A 23084-nucleotide genomic window follows, 5' to 3' on the forward strand; every position below is an offset into this window, starting at 1 on the left:
TGTCCGTTTGCGTCGGGGGCATCCTCAGCGGTCCAACACATTTTGGACATCCCACTGTTTTGTTTTCTTGCTTCTTATTTTTCTTTTTTGAAGATCTCTCCAATTTCTACATCGGTTGTAACGATTTTTTTAAAGAGCAAGTTCAAACGCAAAAACAAAGTGTACTGATTATAAACTAATTCTCGAATCAAACAAATTGTCAGTGGGGTCTTCGTCGTCGTCGTCGGTGAACGGACGACGACGCTCCGCCTGCGTCCTCACCCGGGCCCTTGCCTCCTTCCTTGCCACCGCCGCGTCGTCCGCCGCCTCCAGCTGTGCCCACTTGGCGTTGGAGTCCTCCTCCTCCTGGCCGTCGATGTCAACAGTGCCTCCCTCCTCCTCGACCTCCCTCGGCGGGGAGCTAGGGTCATTGGGCGTCGCAGCCCTATCCCACCAATGCCGCCATCCCGGCGGCTTGCCCTCGATGTCTGTATCCGAAGGCAACGACAAGTTGCTCATGAAGAAGAAGAAGAAGAAGAAGAAGAAGAAGAAGAAGGAGGAGAAGAAGGAGGAGGAGAAGAAGGAGGAGGAAAAGAAGGAGGAGGAGGAGGAGGAGGAGGAGGAGAAGGAGGAGGAGGAGAAGGAGGAGAAGAAGGAGGAGGAGAAGAAGAAGGAGGAGAAGAAGAAGGAGGAGAAGAAGGAGAAGAGGAAGAAGAAGAAGAAGGAGAAGGAGAAGAAGCAGAAGAAGGAGAAGAAGCAGAGAAGGAGAAGAAGGAGAAGAAGAAGAAGGAGAAGAAGAATAGCAGCCGGTTGGACGTGAAGAAGAAGAAGGAGAAGAAGGAGAAGAAGAAGAAGGAGAAGAAGAATAGCAGCCGGTTGGACGTGAAGAAGAAGAAGGAGAAGAAGAAGCAGGAGAAGAAGAAGCAGGAGAAGAAGAAGCAGGAGAAGAAGAAGCAGGAGAAGAAGAAGGAGGAGAAGAAGGAGAAGAGGAAGAAGAAGAAGAAGGAGAAGGAGAAGAAGCAGAAGAAGGAGAAGAAGCAGAGAAGGAGAAGAAGGAGAAGAAGGAGAAGAAGAAGAAGGAGAAGAAGAATAGCAGCCGGTTGGACGTGAATTACAGCGGGCGCAAGGGTTATATTCAACGGGGATTAATGGCGGCGCGTATAACGAGGAGGCATGCGGTTGCTCTTCCGCGGCGGTTCGGCGGTCCATTCCAGCGGTTGGAGGGTTGATCGGCGCGGTTGCCACTCCGGCGGTTGACCTCCCCGGCAGTTGTTGTGCTTTAATTCGCACCGATCGAGTCAGGGTCGCTGCCAGGTGGGCCGGTGGGGGAAGCGAGCGGACGTTCGGCACGACCGCACAGCGTCCACGGAGACGCAAACGTGCAGCATATTTGCGTCGTTGTGGACGCCCCGAACACGATGCGTCGTCCCGATGGAGCAGGGTGCAGGCGTATTTCCGGTCCGTTTGCGTCGCCCCGTTGGAGATGCCCTAAGTTGGCTTGCCATCCAACTTAGTCCCTGGCGCTGACCCTTAGACTTCACAACTGCAAGAAGATGACAGTTTTATAAAGCAGATCAGTGGGGTGTTTGACACAAGTTCTTTCGATAGAGAGATTATTTCTAATAGTCCACAAGACCCAAGAATGAGCCAGGAAAAACACCAAAGCAATCTACGCGGCAGACCCGCCAAGCTAGCGATAATGGCGTGAAACTGTATTTATGTACATTCGTGCATAGAAATCTTTTTTTGAGAATTCCTCTCCATTCATATCACGGAAAGATACAAAGTTGTTGACCCTTACAAGCATAGAGAAACACAAATACAAAGGACCAAAAACACCTAGAACACCCTAAGACCACCATAGCCCATGAAGATCTCCGGAGCCCTGTGTCATCATCCCATAAACTTGAGAGAAGACCCCTGCAGAAAGAACTACAACCAAGCGCAAGCAGGTCATCATCTTCGACCACGGTGCAATTGCCACCACGCTGCTTCCTCCTTCCTTGACACCAGTGCCGAGAAGGCATGGACACCAATCCAACACGCCTGCAGCAGCCGTCGCCATCTTTGGCTTTGAGTACCGCGAAAAGTGTCCCTTCCGGAAGGAAGGGAACTCGAGTCAACCGACCGGTCCAGCACCGCGGCCGGGCCATCCGCCCGGGCAAACCAGGAACTCCCTCCAGCATCAGCGCCGAGGAGGAAGAAAAACAGCAGCAGCAAATCATACCGACAAGGAGGAAGAAGGGTCTTTCTCCCGACCATCTGGCCGATTTTGGCGTCGCCACGTCGGACCGCCTCCTCCCCTCGCCACCAAGGCCGGCCAGAAGAAGCTGCAAGACGTGACAGCCGCAAGCCACCAGAAGAACACAAACCCTAAAAAGGAAGACAGTGGTGCCATCTCCTTCCTCTCCCTCGCCACCACGGCCGGCCGAGGAGAAGGCAACAACATCAGCACTCCTCCGACACCAGAACAGACTCCGCAAACTCCACGGCATGGTCGAAATTCGACCGTGCCCGGGGAATCCACCCTCCCCCGATCCGCAGATCTGAGAGGAAACCAGGCCAGCAGCTCGCCGGCGCCGCCACAAGTGGCCTTGCCGAGATGGGGATCGAGCTCCAGCATCCTTATTCCGACGCGACGTCGCCTCCACCATCTCGACGCCGTCCCAGAGCACCACGCGAAGACTAGGCTGGGCGCTTCCCGGCGCAGCAGAGGAGGAGCCCCCGCCGCCGCCACGCCACCGGGCTTTGCCCGGCGGCGCCACCGGCGGCGGCGGCGGGAGGAGGGGGTGCGGTGGGTGTGCCGGCTAGGGTTGGGGTCGTTGGGTTTTCTAAAGCCGCCGCAGAAATTTCCTTTGTCATCACTGCATAGAAATCATTCACAATAGAAGTTCTTCAAACTCCAAAAAAGAGGACCAACAAATCATTCAGACTCCTGTTCTTCAAACTCCTTATTGGTCTCGGTGAGTTGGAATTTCATAAATACATTCGTGCATAGAAATCATTCACAATAAAAGTTCTCAATGCCAAACCACGAGATAAAAGCATCTTACTTCCTCCGATCTAAATTAGCTGTCACATATTAATGAACCTAGACAGATTTTAGGCAACATTTTGCCTAAATCTACAACAAGTAATTTGGGCTAGAGGGAGCATATAAGTTACAGTCGAAAAACTACTACTTATTAACATTAACCATGAACGACCCTACACTCTCTTCAGATTCCATTGTGCATCTTCAATAGCTGCAATTTCCCACAGTGCAGCTTCAAGGGTGCCAGTCATCTCCGTGCCATTCATCTTGATCAATCAATCTCAGCGGTTCAGTTGCACCAATCGGTTACCGATCCAATATCAGCAGCAATGTTGTATTCTTGAACCTGTCGATAAATAACATAATATTAAAGATCCTGCTTGACTTTTGACCATCATCGTCCCCAGAAGACAAATCATCTCTGTCATTTCCATATGGTCCAGAAAACAGCAGCAGTTGTAAAGTTCAGAACACCAGCGTACTTGTTACTTTCTCAGAAACGAACAATAGATTCACATATATCACCAATCTGATAATCACACTCGACAGCAAGCTATTCACAAAATAGACAGAGATATTACACATTTATCTATTTAATTTTGATGAAAATACTCTTATGACTTGACTTACTTTTTAATTCAGCAGCAAATGGAAGTGACAATGAATCGAGGTTGGTGCTTTACAAAAGATAGTCCATCCTCTCTCACAAAACAAAGGAGAAGAAGATAGATTGTGTCGTCTAGAACAAGCGTCGTCACACTGATGTAGCATGAGAATGTTTTAGTGATGTACAACGGAAAACTACTATCCAAGCATGCACAGCACGAAAATACTGCATGTAACAAACCTGCAGGCAGGTACATGTTTTCCTGCTACTGAACACTGATCATATCTTACTTTACCACATCTGATCTAGGGTAATATTAAGCAGGCTTCAAGTTCAAAACAACCTTATTGTTGAACTAAACACATCTGATGCAACATTAGGATCCCAACAGTTTTAGAAAGAAAGAAAAATACTGGAAAGTGCAAAGTGCAATAAATGATTTTGAATTTATCTTGTTGTACAGCTGGGCATTGTGTTGACTAGTTGCCACCCATTGCTGGATGGACTTGCTCTCTTGATGTGGGATCTCTACCATCAATTCCACAAGGATGGCAAAGCATCAAGCTGGCAACAGTGAAATAATATGGATGTATTACTATTAACATGTCCCCAGAGGATTATCCAAAAGTATCGTGCAAGTACCGTACGAGTGTGGTTGTTAACTCACCCTTTCGTATCTTTCTTCCTTGACGATGTTCAAACAACTATAAGTTGAGGAACCTAAAACTACCAACACGATAACAGGAGCAAGGCTGTATTTATGAAATTCCAACTCCAAAAAAGCGGACCAACAAATTTGGAAGCCCACTCTTCCAATAGAGAGGCCGACATACTAGTTTAAACTTTGTGGTTATGAACAACTGCACAAAAAAATAAGCCATCAAGGAAGATGAAAAGTACATAGTATTTACCATAACATGGAGTAATGTTGCCAAGTAGATTCCCATCATAGACAGTGCACAGCTAAATACTTCACTTGGGTTTCTATGAGATGCATTTTCATCACATTAGTTCTTCTGGTTAACTGTTTTGTTGGATGCCACCACCACCATAGTACTGTTTTGTTGTCTGCCTAGAAAACTCTGCAAATGTCATGCCTTCTTTCAACCTTGAGGACAGAGGGGGGATTTTCATCAAAATGTCTTGCATCAACATATGTTCACTACAAGACCCGGCTGATCCATCACTCCTGGAGGTAGATTCCAAGTGATCACTTGAATCATCTTCATCGGCAGAAGAGTAACCTGAGGAAGGTAGAGTTTTGTCCCATGAAGGCTGTACGAAGACTACAAAAGTCTCCCGGCTTATGTTTGGCAAGCCTAAAGGTCTACTCACAGCATGAAGTGTAGATCTAAGTTTCCCTCCTGACAAGATGTCTGCTGCCTCCCCAATCTGAACAATGAAGCTCTCCTGGGAGCATCTCACCGAGAATATCCTCCTTTTATTGAATAGCTGCAGGTGTGTGTGCCCATCAGGAAGAGAGCATTCTTCGCTGACTGGACATTCCTGTCCGAGGGCAGAGCGCAAGAATAATGGTGCCGTTAAGACAGTCAGCAATCCATAATCGTAGTGCCACTCTTGCCATAAGTTTACAAGAGAAATATTGCTGCTCTGTCCTTGCACCGCGATATCCCTGCCCTCCTTTTCTTCTCCTGACATAACCACAGCTTGCCCATCTTGTCGTGTCATGCGAGATCCATATCCTCCTGGTCCTGGCCTTTGATGACACGACATATCGATGTGATCAGATACAGGCGTTACTGCTGCTGCTGCATTATTTACGAAAAAGTTTCTTCTGTTTGCGCTCTTCTCCTTGATGATCCTGTTATCCAACTCGGAGTGGTAATGTATGAGCCTCGCCTTGGCGCTCCCGAAGTCAGTAATGCTCTGCTCCAGCTGATTCCCACCGATAACAACATCACAAGCCCGTGCAATCAAGATACCAATCTCCATCATGCACAAACCCAGCTCCTTAAAGAGCTCACCAAGATTCTCAATGTCATCATCACACGTGTGTTCCCCAAATCCATCGGCTCCTGCCGGTTTCACCTCCGGACAACCAGTCCTGGTGTTGATGCTTCCGGCGGCATCGCTCAGAGACTTGAGCGAGTGGAATTTCTTACCTGAATCATGCCTTAGGAGCTGCGCGAATGAAGAGACGGACCTGTCGGGCTTCTTCAGAGGCACGTCGCTGCCCACACCGTGCTTCTGCAATGGCAGCCGATCGAAGGCAATCAGGATCAGTTGAGGGGCAAATTGCTATTGCAGTTTGCAGAGCGAAAGAATCAATAAAAAACAGGGAAGGATGGAGAATGGAGATGGGAAGAGGGGATGCCGGAAGGGTTCGTCACCTTGAGGAGGTGGGCGCGGGACGCTTGGTCCATGAGGGCGAGGCGGCGGGCCAGGGGGAGGAGGCGGCGGCGGAGGGCGGCCGCGCGCGGGACGCCGGCGACGGCCAACAGCCCGGTGCCCCCGCGCCCGAGCGCGGCCCAGACGGTGGCCAGGAGGCGGCGGCGGCGGCCATCGTCGTCGGCGTCCGCTGTTCCCGATGGTTCTGGCGAGAGGAGGAAGAGGTCGGAAAAGGCGATCTCGTCGATGTCCAGCGTCGTCGCCGGCGCCGTCAACGCCATGGGCCGGAGCTCGGAGTCCTCCGACGGTGGAGGCCCCCCAGCGTGGTATTTGACTATTTGGGTCTTTGTTTAAGTTTGTTAGAAATTCAGTCGATACAACTTTGTTCAAACATGCTCGGTGCGGCGAACCAAAGTCGGTTTAAATTCATATTTAAAAAGTTGGTTTGATGCGACATAGGAAGGAGCTGTGGGAGGAGGACCAAAGTCATGTTGTGAGAAAAAAGTGAAAGATTACTGCACTAGGCAATTAAACCAAAAGTTTGAACTGATGAAAAGTGACTAGACAGTGTATTTATATGCAACACTCCCCTCACGTCTAGGCTAATTTAGGTCTTATTGTGGGTTCGGTGCGAGCCACAAAATCTTTTTTTGTTTTGTTTTTAAAACTGCGTGAGCAAGGTCTTGAACTCGATACATCTTGGCTCTGATGCCATGAAAGATTGTTGCACTAGCCAATTAAACCAAAATTTAAATTGATGAAAAGAGACTAGACAGTGTATTTATATTCAAACACTCTCCCTCACGTCTAGGTTATTTTATTCCTTAGCCTAAAAGATATTCTCCATGTCAGCAAACAAGAACTTCCCTTAGACCTACGTCTGGACATTGCGATTGGAGCAGCAGAAGGGTTAAGACAGATTCATTTGTATACACATCGGCCACTATGCCACGGTGATATCAAGACAGATAACATACTCCTGACTCCAAAACTCTCATGTTTCGGGTTTCTTAAAGAGCAACATTTCAGTACGACAGTAGTTGGAAGCATCGGTTACACTGACCCGATATCATTGATAACTGGCTTTCTAACACAGAAGAGTGATGCCTATAGCTTTGGAGTTGTTCTGCTGGAGATTATTACCAGGAAGAGAAGTATACATGGTGAGATTGCAGTCTCGTTTTGGAGTTCTCAAAAGTTTACGGGATAGAAAGGAGAGGGAAGTCAATGTTCGACAAGGAGATCGCAACTGAAGAAAATATGATTTGGTTGGAACAAATTGGCAAGCTAGCTACTGAGTGTCTAAAAGAAGATGTTGGAGACCGACCAGATATGAAAGATATAGCAGAGCGGTTTATGATCATTAGGAGAGACATGGAAACTAAAGGGGAAGGCGAAGCGAACTGGCCAAGCTAATTGTGATGACGTGCCTGCACTACAAAGACAACTCCAGGGTTTGATATAACGATATAGGATTGATATTTATTCATATATGATCCGGATCCATACAATCCTAGGAGGTTCTGTTATAGCTAGCGGATGCATGTGGATGTGAGCTTCTTCTACTTATTGGAATAGGTTCTACATGTGAGTTGAATGTTAAGTGTCACTAGTAGAAAAAGAGGTTCCATCCACCCCATTAGTCCCCAGAATATTCGAACCGCGACTAAAGGGAGACGACCCGCGACCAAAGGTCTGGGCCCAGCGGGCTCGGTCGACAGCTGGGGGACGGGAGAGGCTTTAGTCAGGCCAACCGCGACTAAAGGTACCCAAAGGCCTTTAGTCGCGGTTGGCCAGGTTAACCGAGACTAAAGGCCCACCCCTATAAATGTCGTTCATCACACTCACTTAGCCATCAGACAAAGGCTCAAGATGTCTGCCATTGGATCTTCCTGCCTCAAGGAAATGAAAGGCAGACGGATAATGGTCAGATTATAATGCACTCAGACTGGGACTTCCGTTCCTCATAGGGTATGGTTCTTCCTCTTAGATTGTAGTAAGTCAAATCAGATAGTATTGATCCTAAACAAAATAATTATTCAATATAGAAAAAAAAGACGGAATGCCAATTCAATTCCCAATCTGCAATCCATGAAAAAGAAGTGAGAAACGTAAACAGAGAAAAACATATTCGGCTGCACCTTACCAACTTGTGGCTCGTGATAAAAGCTAAATTTGAAACTAACAGCAAGACATTAGCTCAAGATAAAGCAGTGCAATTTAAATGATCCAAGAAAAGTGGAGAAAAACTTCACCCAAAATATTGGATAATCCAAATTTGTCTAAGAACCCGAAGTTACAAAATAACAAATGTAGTTCCTGTTGACGTGTCAAAACTTGTCTCGTTAGTTTTGCATGACATGGTAAGAACTAGAATTTAACAATGAGCATAAAGTACAAAGTGTACAACTCTCCATGCTGCCGTGAAAAAAATCATCAATGACGACATGAAGCGATAAAATATTCCAAAGAAATAATTAGTGGTAAGTAGCATGCTAACAACCAAAAACAGTAGAGTACTTCATTAGAATCAACAGAAAGAATGAGAATCTGGGCATGAACTAGATGTATACACACTAGAACAGCCCATAATATTAACAGGACCCACATATATGCTCCGGTCAAACTTAATAAATCAGGATGTACCTTTTGAATATTTCAAATTATAGAGATCAATTAATCTCGAAAGCCAAAAGACTGCTCCCATATTCTCATTCAATATTATTCATGGACGCTATACCCTGAATCCTTGATCATTGTGACATGTAATGTTCTCCAGAATTGCCAAGGTTTTTACATTAGTTGAAATTACAATCACCATATCAGTCATATGTTTGTCCACTGCACTGGACACAACAATCAGCTCATTCCCCCAGACTTACCTAGGGCTCCCACTCTCCCCAACAAAACTCCCAACATCAGCTTTCCAACCTCTCATTGATAGAGTGGACAAATATTTGGCAAGCTGGTGTGCCTCCCTTCTGTCAAAAGGAGGAAGGCTAACCCTTCTCTCTGTTGTACTGGACAGCCTGCCAACTCATTTCATGGCCTCCATACTTATTCCTCTACTCATTATTGAAAAACTGGGCAAGAAAAGAAGAGCCTTCTTTTGGGCTAGAGAGGACTCTTGCACAGGTTCACAATGTTTAGTTGCTTGGTCTAGAGCTTGTCTACCAAAAAAATATGTTGGTCTAGGCATCAAAAACTTACATCTGCAAAATGTTTGTCTATTACTGAAGTTTAGTTTCAGAGCTCTGCAGCAAGAAAATACTCCATGGAGACATTGGATCTCTCACCTATCTCCCTACCCTATGATCCAAGGTGCTCAAAGTTCTTCCTTTGGTAGGATTATCCACCAAAACCTAGACACCCTCACAGCCATCACACAATGCAAGGTACAAAGTGGCCAAAACACCTTCTTCTGGCTAGATAGATGGCCCTACTACCAGAACCCCTAGCCAACACACACTCAACCATTTTTTCACACCACCTCAACCCAAATGCCCTTGTTAGTGAAATCTTGGAAGAAGGGCTAAGCAGTGGTCTTAGGAACAGGCTATCTAATGTGGCTGCTGCAGAGCTGGCTTCGTTGTTACTCTTACTGCACGATATTCAGTTAACTGAACAAAAGGATCGACGAATCATGCTAGATGGCTCCAACTTCTTCACCAGGACATCATACAACTCTCTGCAAGACCAACACGCAAATGACATAACTGAACACATCTGGGTCTCACATGTACCAGGCAAGATCAAGATATTCGGCTGCCTATTTCACCTTGACCGGCTGAACACAAGATCCAACCTGCATCGCAAGACCATCATTGTCTCTCCATCAATCCCAAGATGCCCTAACACACCTGAAGATCGTCAACACCTCTTCTTCAACTGCCCTGCTGCGCGCATGATCTGACAGAGAGCTCACCTGGACCATCTACTACTCAGCTACCCCAACACTTGGAGCTTACAGTCAAACAACCATCTGCCCAACTCTGTCTGGCCATCCATCCTCCTCTCCATGCTATGGTGCATCTGGGATGTTAGAAACTCACTTATTTTCATAGATGTAACTGTTTCTCCCTCCATAGCTCTCTCTCATGTAATTGCTGACCTATCTCTCTTGTTGCATAGGTTTAAAAATCCTAGGCATAAGGAGGATGTCATGATGTGGCGAGACCACTTCTCAGCTTGTAATTCTCAGACTAAGTGGCTTTTTATCAATGAAATTTAGGTGGGGATTCTCTCCCCCCCGGTGAAAATTTCAAAAAAAAAATGTTTGTTCAGAGCAAAAACACATGATTCACGTAGGTCGAAGAAAAGCATGCACATGCAGCCATCAAATTCTGTAATACATTTGAAAGACTGGTTCTCAATGACTTAGTTGCTAACTTCTGTAATACATTTGAAAGACTGGTTCTTTTTCAAAAAAAATTAGTACTGTGATTTCAAGTACATGACCTTCACTGGTCGATGCTACTATGCTAGGGAGGCTAGGACAATACTGAATTCCTTGTACAACTACATGATAGGAAAATAGCAGTTTATAACATTCTCATGATTCCGAAAAATGTCAATGTTCATTAGTACTAAAATCTACCCATTGCATTACAACAAGTCAAAAAACATAACACCTGACAGAGCTGGAGATCAGGAAACAACAGCTGATCTTTGTTTTCTTGATCAACATGAGGGGTCGGCAGACTTGGAGCTCCAACACAACCAGCTATAATCAACACCCAGTACTGTTGATACTTGAGAGTAACAAAACATCATTAGTACAGCAAAACACAAAGATGAACTGATGACTTAACTTGTTCTAGTTGAGCTATGTGTGTGCCATGATGAAAAGTTCATGTAGGTTCCATGAGAAATTCTTGCAATGCACATACTGACATACAAGAAAAAATTATACGAGACCTTCAATGTCAAAGTATATACTAAGTGTAATTAACTTGATGTTGACATATTGGTTCCTTTATCACCGGTGGAGCCCCCGCGCCCGTTGGAGCCGCGCCCCAACGCCATACTCGCAGGCAGGTTGGAGGGTGCGTGGATCTACTAGCGTGCGTGCCGATTGATCATCGGCGGTAGCTCGATTTCACGTCGGCGGGAGGCGAAGGAGCGGATGGGGTTTGGGCCCCTCCGCCTCGCCGACCACTATAGATGGGGGAATTTCCTTGCTGAAGTGTGTAGGGGTGTGTTTCTTCCATGGCGTGTGTGTGTTCTTGAGTGAAACAAGAAAGTGTGAGGTAGAAGAAGAAGATGGGGCCGCGAGATGCAGCCCCAACATACTAGTGAAAGTGGGAGTGCGCCATGGTGCTGGTGTTAAGCAATATGTGTGAATTCGTGTCACACCTCTAAATATAAGCCCCGTAGCGGCAGCGGGCATTGCCGGCCCAAGCAGCCTAGCCACGTCGATGCCATCTACCCAAGGGTGGCAGCGCCAATCCGGCGTGCCGGAGCGGTACTCCATGGCTCGCAAACGTTGGCCGTCTCGCTGCACGCTGACCACCCAGAAGGACGTCGCGCCATCTTCTCCATGGCCGCCGAGCAAGCAGTCCGCTATGAACTCCGTTCCCGATAGAGGAAGGGGTTCGGTTGGTGGACGCCGTATGGCGACGTGCCGGGACGATGCAGTGGTCATAGGTGGCGAGTGAGTCGCCTCTGCAGAGGAGTCGGCTGCCATTGCGGCAGTCTCGGAGCCGCCACGCTGGGTCGTGCTCCAGGCGGGTGAGCAAGAAATCGCCGCGCGAGGTCGCGGTCGGAGCGGACGGAGGACGATGGGTGGAAGACGGGGAGCTGGCCGAGATCCACCTGGGAGACGAAGAGGCCGAGGACGAAGCTACGGAGGAAGCCGGGGCTTGAGGCGACGCGGCGCCAGCGGCTGGAGGAGAGCGTGGTGCGCGCCAGGGACGCCGAAGACGGGAGGCGGAGTAGGATGTCCTCGACGTTGTCGTCCTTCAGTGAGTCAACGGTGGTGGTGAAGGCGGCGGGGCCACTATCCATGGGCTGCGCTCGCAGCGTTGCCATCTGGAGGGCCTGGAGTGCAAGCCGTGGAGTGGGACGCCGCCGCGTGGTGGAGAAGCTGAGACTCCCGCCGGCGGTAGCGGATGTCGGCTAGGACGGATGCATCGGGGTTTCAAAATGGGGATTGGGGAGACCATGGGAGCGCCTACCCATCGCTCGTTAGCGATGGTTTGTAGGCATGGCCTAAAGATAAATCCGCATGGGCCGGTCCATTAGGCTATTCGCTCGCAGAAAAGAAGTACTCCGTATGAAAGATTGACTCATATATTTGAGTCGAGGAGTGCACATAACCTCATGTGCACCGTGTTATATTATCATCAAAGATATGGTTAATTTTGCATTTATAGCCTGCCAATTGGTTGATAGAGATCAGAACTGTCCATTCTTTTGAGTTTTACAGCATGTTGATGTTCAGTTGCAGCGGGTTCAGTCGATTATGGGCATGTAAATATGATCGAAACCCTTATTAATATGATCAACAAACTTATTGTTTTTCTTTAAAATTAAAGACAAGACACGTGCATTGCACGTGCTCAATAACTACTATATTAAACCTTAACAAACATCATTTTTCTCAGAATTTTGAGCTTAGCTGAGGTTTAATGCAGTTATGACACGTAGTTCTTCGTTGATCAGGTTTTCATACGTTTTTTCCTCGGTGTACAACTTTGGTGCTCCGTGCGATATTTTCGGTGCATGGGAGTCCGTGGTGCGGCTGATACGTCTCCATCCCTGCGTGATTTCCTTGCCGGTCATATGTTTCGGTGGGACGCTAGTGTGGCTGTAGCTACCAACCGTTTGGGAAGGTGGTGGGCCCGTTCTGTGCAAATTGTCGCGTGTTGGAGCTTTGCGGGGCAGTCAAAGCGGCGCTGGTGCGGTGGTGTCCAGTGTCCAATTCCTCACCGGCTTCTCCACCGAGTTCTACGGGCTCTCCCTGCCTGATTTCCTCCCTACCGGAGCTCTTCGTGTGCTTCACAGGTTGTCCCCGCGCGCTGCTCCGGCCAACGTCGGCTCACTATATGAGTTGTTGGAGAGACTGTGCTGGGATAGGAGGCGGCGGAGTCAAGTGGAGCACGTATAAGATCGGCGAGGATCGAGAGGTCGAAGAGCGACATGAAGCGGCGGTGGCCGGCACCGGCACGAATTTATCCCCGCATAAGCTCTCCCCGGCCGCGAGATCTTCCTCCCTCCTCTGTGGCCGGCAGCCGTAGTTTGTGCCTGTCTTGCTCCGATTTTGCGAAATTATCCCCGCCCGAGCTCTCCGCACCCACGAGATCTGCCTGGCTACTCCGTGGCTGGCGGCCATGGTGTGGGTCGGTCCAGCTCCGATTTTGCGGCCGTCGATGATGCGCTCCGCCTCCCCGGCCCCGATTACACTGCTCTATATCTTGGAAAGAATTGGTGCCTTGGTTCGTCGTTTTCGAGAGCCCAGCCCGAAGCTCCCCATGCGCTGCCTCAACAGATGCTCCGCCCCGCCATTGGTTCGTAACTTGCTGCGACTGGTGGTATGTCCCCTCGATTGGTTTCCTGCCCTGTTTATCTCCCTTTTCTTTGATTTTATCGCATTTCCATATGCGTGATGATCTGCGTATGTTAGTCCTGGTCCGGTTGACCATTGGTGCTTGGAGAGTTAACTAGACTGCATTTGTTTTGTAGGATTTGTCGTTTTATTTTGCAGTGGCCGGGGCTATTGCATTTATTATCTGCAAACCGAGTGTTGTTTAAATTAAGAAAAATGTCAACTTTGGTTCTTCAGTTGATTAGGATGTCACGCCATATAGTTTAGTGGTGTTGGAGGAGCATTTTTCTATATGAAAGTGCATCGGTTGATTCACAGTTACTCAGTTGATTCAGAATCCTACGCCACACTGAATATTGTAACCATTTCGTTGTGCCTATTTTTATCATGCTTAGACCTCGAGCAGGGAGTACAAAGATTACACACCACGGTGATCCATTGAGAAACAGGAGCCGTCTCCGCCTACTTCTCTTTCTCTCTGGTTCACTTTGTTGCTTACTTGCTTCACCCAGCTCTGACAACATTGCTCTGTTGTGTTATGGAAACATGAAACAGTGAAATGGAGGAGGTCTGTACTATGGCGCCGGATGCTACCAACGTTAATTTGATTTAGGTGATGTTTTTGATTTGCTATTCTATTTTTGCTCGCAGGCTGTATATTCGGGAGCCCCTCACCACACTGCATTGCTCCTGCTAGGTAAGTTCGCTATCTTCCGTTCTTCACTGTCCCTATTCTTTCCTTTTCATACGAGTCATGCTATTTGCTGAACATATCTTTTTTATGTTGATTTTGCAGCACATACGTGGGAGGAGATGAAGGAAGGACTGCTGAGATAATCTCATGATAAAAGTAAGGTCACGGGCTCTTTTATCTCAATTATCGTTTCTGCTTGGGAGTTTCGATTTTTATTGAGATTCTTGGGTACACGCACTAATGATACCGGGCTATGAACAATATGGTATGCGCACATGGTTTTCCATGAAATATGCTTGCAAGATTGAGTGAGGCCCTCCCTCAATGATTACTTAAGCATGTTGATTGTGATCTCCTTCCATGTGCCAGTAGCTGAGGGGTGGATGCATATGTGCAACTTTACTTTCTTTTTGGGGCGCAGCTGATGAATTTGATATATAAATGTTCTTTTTTAAGTCAATGAAAAATGCGCTATGTCATCTTTCAAGTTTTCTGGGTAGGTAGAGATCATCAAGTGTAAATTCCGTTGTAGAAATAATGTGGGTGTAGGTTTGTCAGATGGTCATCAGCCTGCAACGTGTACTGTTAAGTTACTCATGTAAATTCTATGTAGATATTGACCCTTCGATCATTGGTTTATGCGGTTATTTGATTTACCTATTGATCTAGACTTCAGTTTCAGTAGTGAATTTATATTTATTCTCTAGAGAAATGATGAGTTCACTTGAGTTGAAGGTATCTCTATAAGATTTCATATGGTGTTTGGATTTGTCAGTGTATATTATCCTATTTGAGACAAATATATTCAAAATTCTCATGTCGAGTGCACTTTCATTAAGAAAGAGTTCCGAACATACTAAAGTTTTTTCATCTCTTCTAAGAAATAATTTATAAAGCTTTGTTTCGAGGGTCCAATGGTCAATCGAAGCGAGACAGAGAATTAGAAGCCTGGTTGTTGGCATTCAGAATGCTATATTTTCTCTTGACAACTGCGCCATAAAAAATGAATTTTTTTGTAGAATGAGCTGAGTAGCCGCACCAAGATCTCTTTGGTTTGCCATGATGGCTCTGCCATGCTACTCCTACTGTAGTGGTATTGTATTGATTCTTGGACTCCTGATGTTGGCATGCATACAATAGTCTAGCAAAAGAAAATTTCCGTGATTCAGTGCTATCAACAGGTGTTACACTAGGATAATCCACGGTACCTCCCAGATTAGTTGTTAATTATTTCTCACATTCGACATGTGTGTATGAGACATCAGGAGTACATTATTGAAATTTTAGTGATTTTGAACTACTTTTTATGAAAACATGAACTTTTTCGTGTCAGCATCTAGATGCATAAAATAAGGTGAAGCGGCTAAATGCATCACTAAGATTTGCTATGAGGTTGTAAGGTCGGGTTGACTGTTTTTTCCTTTTGCTCATACACCAAACTTCTTTAGTTCAGCTAATATAAAATCTTTAATTTGCGATGTCTGTGATGGGAGTTTATAGTTTCTTGATGCATACTCCTGGATTTCTGATTTATTTAACCATATTTTTTTTGAAAGAAAATTCTGTGACCAGATGGTATATAACCGTTCCTGTTCTTGAAGTTGCTGATATTAGAGAAAGGTAAGAATTCGACCACTAGGTTTATTAATCGATGTGATGTAGTACATGACACACGAGCTCACGCGCACATACACATGCATAAAAAAACCCACCAAAGAGAGTGGCAGAAGTGGCAGCCACTTCAAAAAAAGGGCTAATCGAGACAACCATCACTGTAGTAGGAGCTACTGAACCAATGATATGATGGTACAATGCACAAATTTACATACTACTACCTCCGATTCAACGAATAAGGCGTCCTCGTTTTACGTGCTTTTTGTTTGACTAAGTATTACTTTAAATATATAAAGATTGTTTGTATGAAATTAACATCATTAGAAAGTGCTTTTCAATACGAATCCAACGATACTAATTACATATAATATAATTAAGATTTTGTTGCTCAATTTTTATGATCAAAGTTCATCTTGGAATACGCGTGCGCCTGGAGGTAGTATGTTTCACCCAACTGTTTCATGTTCTAATGCCTATTAGATTTCTTTTATTTAGATGTCTTAGACTAAATTGCAGCTATTGTTTTCTATTTAGAATCTACGACTGTATGACCGGATCATCTGGATATGTATTATAGATATAGATTTAGTTTTGTAATAACATATTTGTTCTTCTTCTTTCTATAATAAGAGCTTTCTTTGTCCAGCAAGATTGGAAGTGACATGGACATTCTTCACGTATTTTAGTGTGCACAACAACATAGACATACGCGGAACATATAGCTTGGAGTTTCGAAGCTGATGGAAAGGGGATGACACATGGCTTGCATAGATTTTAAGGTAACTCCACCAATCAGTTACATATGCAACTTATCCTCCCTGAAAAACACTTTTGAATTGGTTACAGTTCTTCTGCCTAGCATAAGCATGGCTAGGATAGTTGGATCGCCTAATTGCTTTGTTTTTGTCTGAAAGAGCTTCTTTTCTGAATTTCAGTGTAGATGATGGGATTGACATATTTGGCCTGATAAATGAGGTACCTCAAATTCATCCGAAGTTCCCAAGAACTGTTAAAGACCAGCCGCAGAGAAAGTCTAGGAAGGATCAGTGGAAGCAAGAAAGCGCAAATTGCAACAAGCTATAAGGGGCATGAGGGTTATGTCATTTTATTTTAGTAGGGAATGGTTCGTCACATTCTCTGCATGTGTTGCATAAGCAATGATTTCCATCCTTTTATTTTAAGTACAAGGATGCGCATTTGTCTGTGGAATTTTTCAGCTCATTACAACGAATAGCATATCTAACTTCTGAACATGACAAGTTTCAACTATGCTAGACTTCTCTGCTTGCAACTCTTGTGCCTTTGGTCATATGATCACGGTCATGCGGTTGCCGTTATTCAATATGGCAGCGCGAGGCCGAAGGTTAACACTGAACACCTAGGAGACATCGGTTTCCATACCAATTCATTGGCAAACTTTTGATCCATCCATGTCCTTATCTCTCTTCAGCTTTTCTCAATCAGTTTGTCGGGTACCACGGGAGTAATGCTACATAAATTTTATTTTTTACATCTGGCCAGCAATTCTACAAGCAAATGTGGGCATGAAGCGTTGATGGTCTTCACGTGAACCTTTACGACAAGCTTTGATCATCCGACGACAACGTGAAGCAAGACTACTAAGCTCCAGGATGACATGATCCAAAGTTGTGGGACGATCTTTGATCATCGGACGATGACATGAAGCTAGACTATTGAGCCTAATGGTCAGTGCTATCAGGGTATTTGGCCAGGCAGCCACATATAGTTGAGGTAACCTTGGCCTGATCTACTATGTTATGTATTGTCAATTGTTGTTCATATCTGGGGGTGCATATACCGCTTCTGGCTCTGGTCTTGACATTGTTTCCTGTGATGGGTGTAGGAATGTACAACATGCGAGTCTAATGACCCAACTGGACACATTCAGATTCTACATACCCTAGCTTAGGCTTTTTGTTTCAATTCTTCTTTATTTTCTTTTTGTTGTTACTTTGAGAGTTGTACTTGCACTACTTTAGTTCTTTTGTCAGAAAAAGGTGTGTCCATCATTTGTGGAGAAAAAAGGTATGCCAAGTTCCATTCACTTCACTATTAGATACACATCAACAATAACCTGGAGGACTAAAATGCAAAAAAAAAACTCTATGTCAGTCACATAACATGATTGCAGTACAACATTGGTGTGTAAACATGGACGGGTATAGAGTTTTTATTCAATAAATGACTGAAGTAGGGTTAGTTACTGAATATATCCTGTTATAAAGTTAGTTTCTATATTTTATTGAGAGGTTTATGATGCTTAGTTTTATGTTGGGCTTTTAATTTTGAAAAGTTATTAATTGAAATGCCCAACTACTATTTCTAGATTATATCAACCAAGACAGACCATCTATTATTATTTTTCTCTGTTCTTACTAATTACGGTACAAGAAACTAGAGTTCATAGTAGACGTGTCATGGTGAGACGGTAAAGTAGTATTATTTGTATTTACATTGCCCCCTGAAAAATAGTCTGCTGTTTTTTGGTAATTAATGCATAGGCTCACAGCTTGACATGTCAAAACATGGATGTACACCAGACCAATTTAGATGAGGCAATTGTCCACTTTTACTGGTGTAGCAAATAGAGCATTTCATCTTACTCTCTCAATTACTTTAGTGTAACAGTTTTTTGTTTTGTTTTTAGATGTTTTTAATAGATCCGATTCTTAGAAGGATGCAGTTACCCTCCCACTGTGAGTTTCCTACATGTGATAGCTAGAACTATATGAGCTCTTCTTTTGATAGTTGGATACACGAACCATCTGTATTGATAGAAGGCCTAGCAGTTTAAGAAAGTCAGCTTGTGCTTGACATTCTTATATTGTGGTTTAGGGTGACAAGATAGGAACTCTACAATTTATTGTGAGTGGTATACATTTCTAAAATCATTTCTAATGATAATTAGGATATATAATTTTCCAGTTTTATATGATTGCGTGTGTACATGGGGAGATATTTTGCACAGTTGCATTGTCATGTTCTTGTGCGTACACGAATGGCAGTTTTGCAGGCCTACAGCCCTTCCCTTGTGTATACCAGTTTATCCATGTTAGTGTATAATTTTCTAATATGGGCCGTGTACTTCCCTCACAAATACAACATACCACAAATATCTTCCGCTTTTCAACTTGCAGCTACCACGTGGGCGCGGCGTGCCGCCGCGCCATTACATGCTAGTTACTAGTAAGACAAGGACCCTACTACTACACAGTTTATGTTGTGTGATTGGCCAAATCTACCCCACCCCCGACCAGTGGATCACACTGAAATTTGGCGTCTACCCCTCCGGTACCCATCGATAATCTGGCACGTACAGTTCCGGCTCCAACCGCATGCATGCATGTCAAATCAATGGAATACAGTATGCAGTTTATGCACACGGAACACGGGGCTGTGCGTGAAGCCATAGCTTGGAGCTCCTTCTCACAGTAATGCCGAAGGTCTCAGTCATGTCCAGATCTTGAGGCCTGACACCGGAGGGCAGCTCCCAATCGAAGTGGAAAAGGAGGCTAGCGAGCGCCAGCTCCACGTTGGCCATCCCGAGCGACATGCCGGGGCACATCCTCCGGCCAGCTCCGAACGGGAGGAACTCGAAGTCGGCGCCCTTGAAGTCGACGGCGGCGCTCTTCCCGAACCTCTCCGGCCTGAACGCTTCAGTGTCGGCGCCCCAGTAGCTGTCGTCCCGCCCGATCGCCCACACGTTGACGAACACCTTGGTGCCCTTGGGCACGTCGTAGCCCATCACCCGGCACGTCGCTCCGCACTCACGGGGCAGCAGGAGCGCCGCCGGAGGGTGCAGCCTCAGGGCCTCCTTGATCACCAGATGCAGGTAGTCCAGCCTCACCTTGACGATATCTTCCTCGCTCAGCCTGCCCTGCCCTTTGAAGGCCTCTCTCACCTCCGCTTGCGCCTTGTGCAGGATTCGTGGGTTCTTCATGAGCTCCGACATTGCCCATTCTACCGTCGTCGACGAGGTCTCGCTTCCAGCACCAAAAATGTCCTGCAGTTGTAGTATAAAAGAAGAGGTGGAAGGGATCAAATGAAGACTAAGAGTATCAAATTAAGCTAGAGGATGGCTTCCTACGAAAATGGCGGTGCTGATGATCTCGGTGGTGAGTTCAAACTGGAGCCGCCCGCCGTCCTTTTGAAGCCTCAGAAGCACGCCGAGCAGGTCCTCGTCTCTCTCCGGCGGCGCAGGCGCGCCGGCGCGTTCGTGTATGATACTCTGCACGATGCGGAAGATGCTCCTCTGGCACTTCCCCATGTCCCGCGCGGCCGCGCTGAAGCGGCGCACCAGCCGCGACGACGGGTACAGGTCGGCGAGGTTGAAGCCGCCGGTGAGCCGCACTGCCTCGTCGAGCTCGTGCAAGAACTCGTCGCGGCGGGCGCACCTCCCGCCGACGGCCGCGCGCACCACCACGTCGTTCATCATGCGGCAGATCTTCTCGCTGAGGTTGACGGCGCGGCCGTCGCGGCACTCGGCGGAGACGGACCGGAGGAGCCGCGCCACCTCGTCCTCGCGGCCGGGGCGGAAGGACAGCACGCGGCGCGGGCTGAAGAGCTCCAGCACGCACACCTTGCGGAGCTCGCGCCAGCGGTCGTTGTAGGGGGAGAAGAGTATGCCCTGCCCGCCGCAGCTGATGATCTCCAGCGTGGCGCTCAGGTGGCGGCCGGCGAAGGCGGCGTCGTGGGTCTTCATCACCTCCCGAGCGGCCTCGGCGGAGGACACCACCAGCGTCGGCACGGCACCGAGTCGGAGGAGCATCAGTGGGCCGTGTGTGCGGGAGAGCTCGCGCATGGCCCGGTGGGGTAGATCGCCGAAGCGCGGCAGCAGGAGGTGGTGCAAGCTGCCGATGAGAGGCAGTTGCCATGGGCCGGGAGGCAGTCGGAGCGCGCGTGTCGGCCATGTGTAGCGACCGACGATGATCAGCTTCAGGAGGAGGAGGAACAGGGGGAAGAGTAGCAGTGCGAGCCTGGTGAAGCCCATTTTGCTCTTGTTGGATCTTAGCACGAAAACGGTCTAACCCCTATTCCTCGATCCTTTTCCGTGGTGCCGCTCACAATGATCAATTTGAGGCTAGGGGTTAGGGACCTTTATATAGTGCTAATTCCGGTTTTATTTAAACCGTAATTCCGCAGATAAGTATTCCAGATATATCTGTTTAAATAAAGACTCGAGGCTAACAAACCAACCACGATCATCGTTACCCATCTAGGAGCCTTAATCTGCAACTTGTCCCATAAGCACACGTGTGTGAGTCACGTGTTGAATTTGAAACAAACACTCAAATTCACATGCTTTAATCAGTTCATATAGCCAACATATGAACAACCTGGCTTTCCTGATAATACTGTGCCCGGGCTTTATACATAGTATAATTCCAGTATAAATAATATACTGTGTTCCAGTATACCAGTAAATGGCTTCCTTAAACATTATTCCATTTAAGTACAGCAAGCGATATTCAAATGCAATGGTAATATTCAACACAGAAATTTCAGGGAATAAATAATGTAGTATAAATGTTGCAAGCCACACTTTATAATTCCTACATCTCCCACTTGGCTAAAACATTTAAGACCATAACCGAAGACCCATGTTTGACACATGTTTACAAAAGCTTTCCTGACTAAGTGGCTTAGTCAGTGGATCGGCAACCATGTCCAGACTAGGCAAATACTCTAAACGAATTGTCTTTAATCTATTGATAATATCACGAATAAAATGATACCTTCCCTCAATGTGTTTGGTTTTACTATGAAACTTGGGATCTTTTGAAACCTTGATCGCCGCCTGATTATCATAGAAAATTGTAACACGATTTGATGCACTTGGCACCACCTTGAGAGAGGCAAGAAACTCCTTCAGCCAGACGCCTTCCTTGACAGCTTCTGATGCAGCAATGTACTCAGCCTCCATCGAATAAACCGCTACAGAATCTTGCTTCTTGCTCCTCCATGATATTGCACCTCTTCCTAGCTTGAATATATAACCAGAAGTAGATCTACGTTCGTCCAGATCCCCTTGCCAATCAGCATCAGTAAAGTCCTATAGTTGTAGATTGTGCCCATTAAAGCATAAGTGATAGTCCACAGTTCCCTTCACATAGCGTAAAGTATTTAGGATTTGCTTCCAATGTAATTCTCCCGGATTAGATTGGCATCTACTCAATAAACCCACGGCATGGCACAGATCAGGCCTTGTAAATAGCATTGCATACATTAAAGAACCCAAAGCAGATGAATAAGGAATATCGCTCATAAATTTCTTTTCCTCTGGAGTTTTAGCACACATTTCCTCGCTGAGTTTAGTTCCCTTTATTATAGGTACATGAGCATGCTTGCATTTGTCCATAGAGAACCTTTTCAGTACAGTATTAAGATATGCCTTTTGAGACAATCCTAAAGTTCTATTCCTTCTATCTCTATGTATTTCCACTCCCAAAACATAGGAAGCGTTTCCCATATCCTTCATGTCAAAATTATTAGACAACCAACTTTTAACTTCCAGCAGCATTGATTTATTATTAGAAGCAATAAGAATATCATCAACATAGAGAGATAACAAAACAAATATGTCTCCCACTATTTTGAAGTAAATGCAATGATATCCTTCCGTCATGGAAAAAACCATAAGACGTGATAGCATTATCAAAAAGAATATACCACTGCCGTGAGGCTTGTTTAAGGCCATAAATTGATCTATTCAGTTTACAAACTTTCCCTTCATTCCCTTTTTCCACGAATCCATCTGGTTGACTCATGTATATTTCTTCTTCCAAATTGCCATTCAAAAATGCAGTCTTTACATCCATCTGGTGTAGTTCCAAATCATAATATGCGGTCAGTGCACTTATGATCTGTATAGATGTAAATTTTGCCACAGGGGAGAAGGTTTCCACAAAGTCAATTCCTTCCTTTTGTGTGTATCCTTTAGCTACAAGTCTAGCTTTATATTTATCTACATTTCCGGATGCATTTAGTTTCCGTTTAAATATCCATTTAGATCCTATTGGTTTTCGATGTTTGGGCAAATCAACAAGTGTCCAAACATTATTCTTCCTCATAGAGTTTAATTCCTCATGCATGGCTTCCATCCAGAGAGTAGATTCTGGACTAGCTAATGCAGATTTGAATGATTTTGGTTCTTCCTCTAATGTATGAACTTTAGAGTATACCTCCCCCAAGAAAACATAGTATTCATCCAAATAAGATGGTGCCTGTGTATTCCTCCCAC

The 23084-nt window shown here is 45.9% G+C and overlaps 2 protein-coding genes and 1 pseudogene across 2 annotated transcripts; 1 reads left to right on the forward strand and 2 right to left on the reverse strand.

The window, feature by feature from the left end:
- Positions 1-2966: 2966 nt before the first annotated feature.
- Positions 2967-6298, reverse strand: LOC127342758 (uncharacterized). Its single transcript, XM_051368769.1, has 3 exons — positions 5972-6298; positions 4532-5828; positions 2967-3359 (listed from the first exon to the last, which is right to left on the reverse strand). Exons 1-2 carry the CDS (start codon positions 6248-6250, stop codon positions 4641-4643), a joined length of 1467 nt encoding a protein of 488 aa, XP_051224729.1. The 5' UTR covers positions 6251-6298; the 3' UTR covers positions 2967-3359; positions 4532-4640.
- Positions 6249-7385, forward strand: LOC127328584 (serine/threonine-protein kinase PBL34-like; annotated as a pseudogene).
- Positions 7386-18933: 11548 nt separating this feature from the next.
- Positions 18934-20952, reverse strand: LOC127342782 (zealexin A1 synthase). Its single transcript, XM_051368794.2, has 2 exons — positions 19932-20952; positions 18934-19847 (listed from the first exon to the last, which is right to left on the reverse strand). The coding sequence occupies exons 1-2, from the start codon at positions 20832-20834 to the stop codon at positions 19218-19220; spliced, it is 1533 nt and encodes a 510-aa protein (XP_051224754.1). The 5' UTR covers positions 20835-20952; the 3' UTR covers positions 18934-19217.
- Between the last annotated feature and the right edge of the window lie 2132 nt (positions 20953-23084).

This window comes from Lolium perenne, chromosome 1 (genome assembly GCF_019359855.2).
Source record: "Lolium perenne isolate Kyuss_39 chromosome 1, Kyuss_2.0, whole genome shotgun sequence".
In the NCBI taxonomy this organism is placed as follows: Eukaryota; Viridiplantae; Streptophyta; class Magnoliopsida; order Poales; family Poaceae; genus Lolium; species Lolium perenne.

Excerpts from the sequence above, each read along its gene's own strand:
- LOC127342758 (XM_051368769.1), bottom strand. The coding sequence starts at position 6,250 with ATGGCGTTGACGGCGCCGGCGACGACGCTGGACATCGACGAGATCGCC. Across the intron at positions 5,829-5,971 it reads CCCGCGCCCACCTCCTCAAG|AAGCACGGTGTGGGCAGCGA; the intron begins GTGACGAACCCT and ends CTGCCATTGCAG.
- LOC127342782 (XM_051368794.2), bottom strand. The coding sequence starts at position 20,834 with ATGGGCTTCACCAGGCTCGCACTGCTACTCTTCCCCCTGTTCCTCCTC. Across the intron at positions 19,848-19,931 it reads TCATCAGCACCGCCATTTTC|GACATTTTTGGTGCTGGAAG; the intron begins GTAGGAAGCCAT and ends CTACAACTGCAG.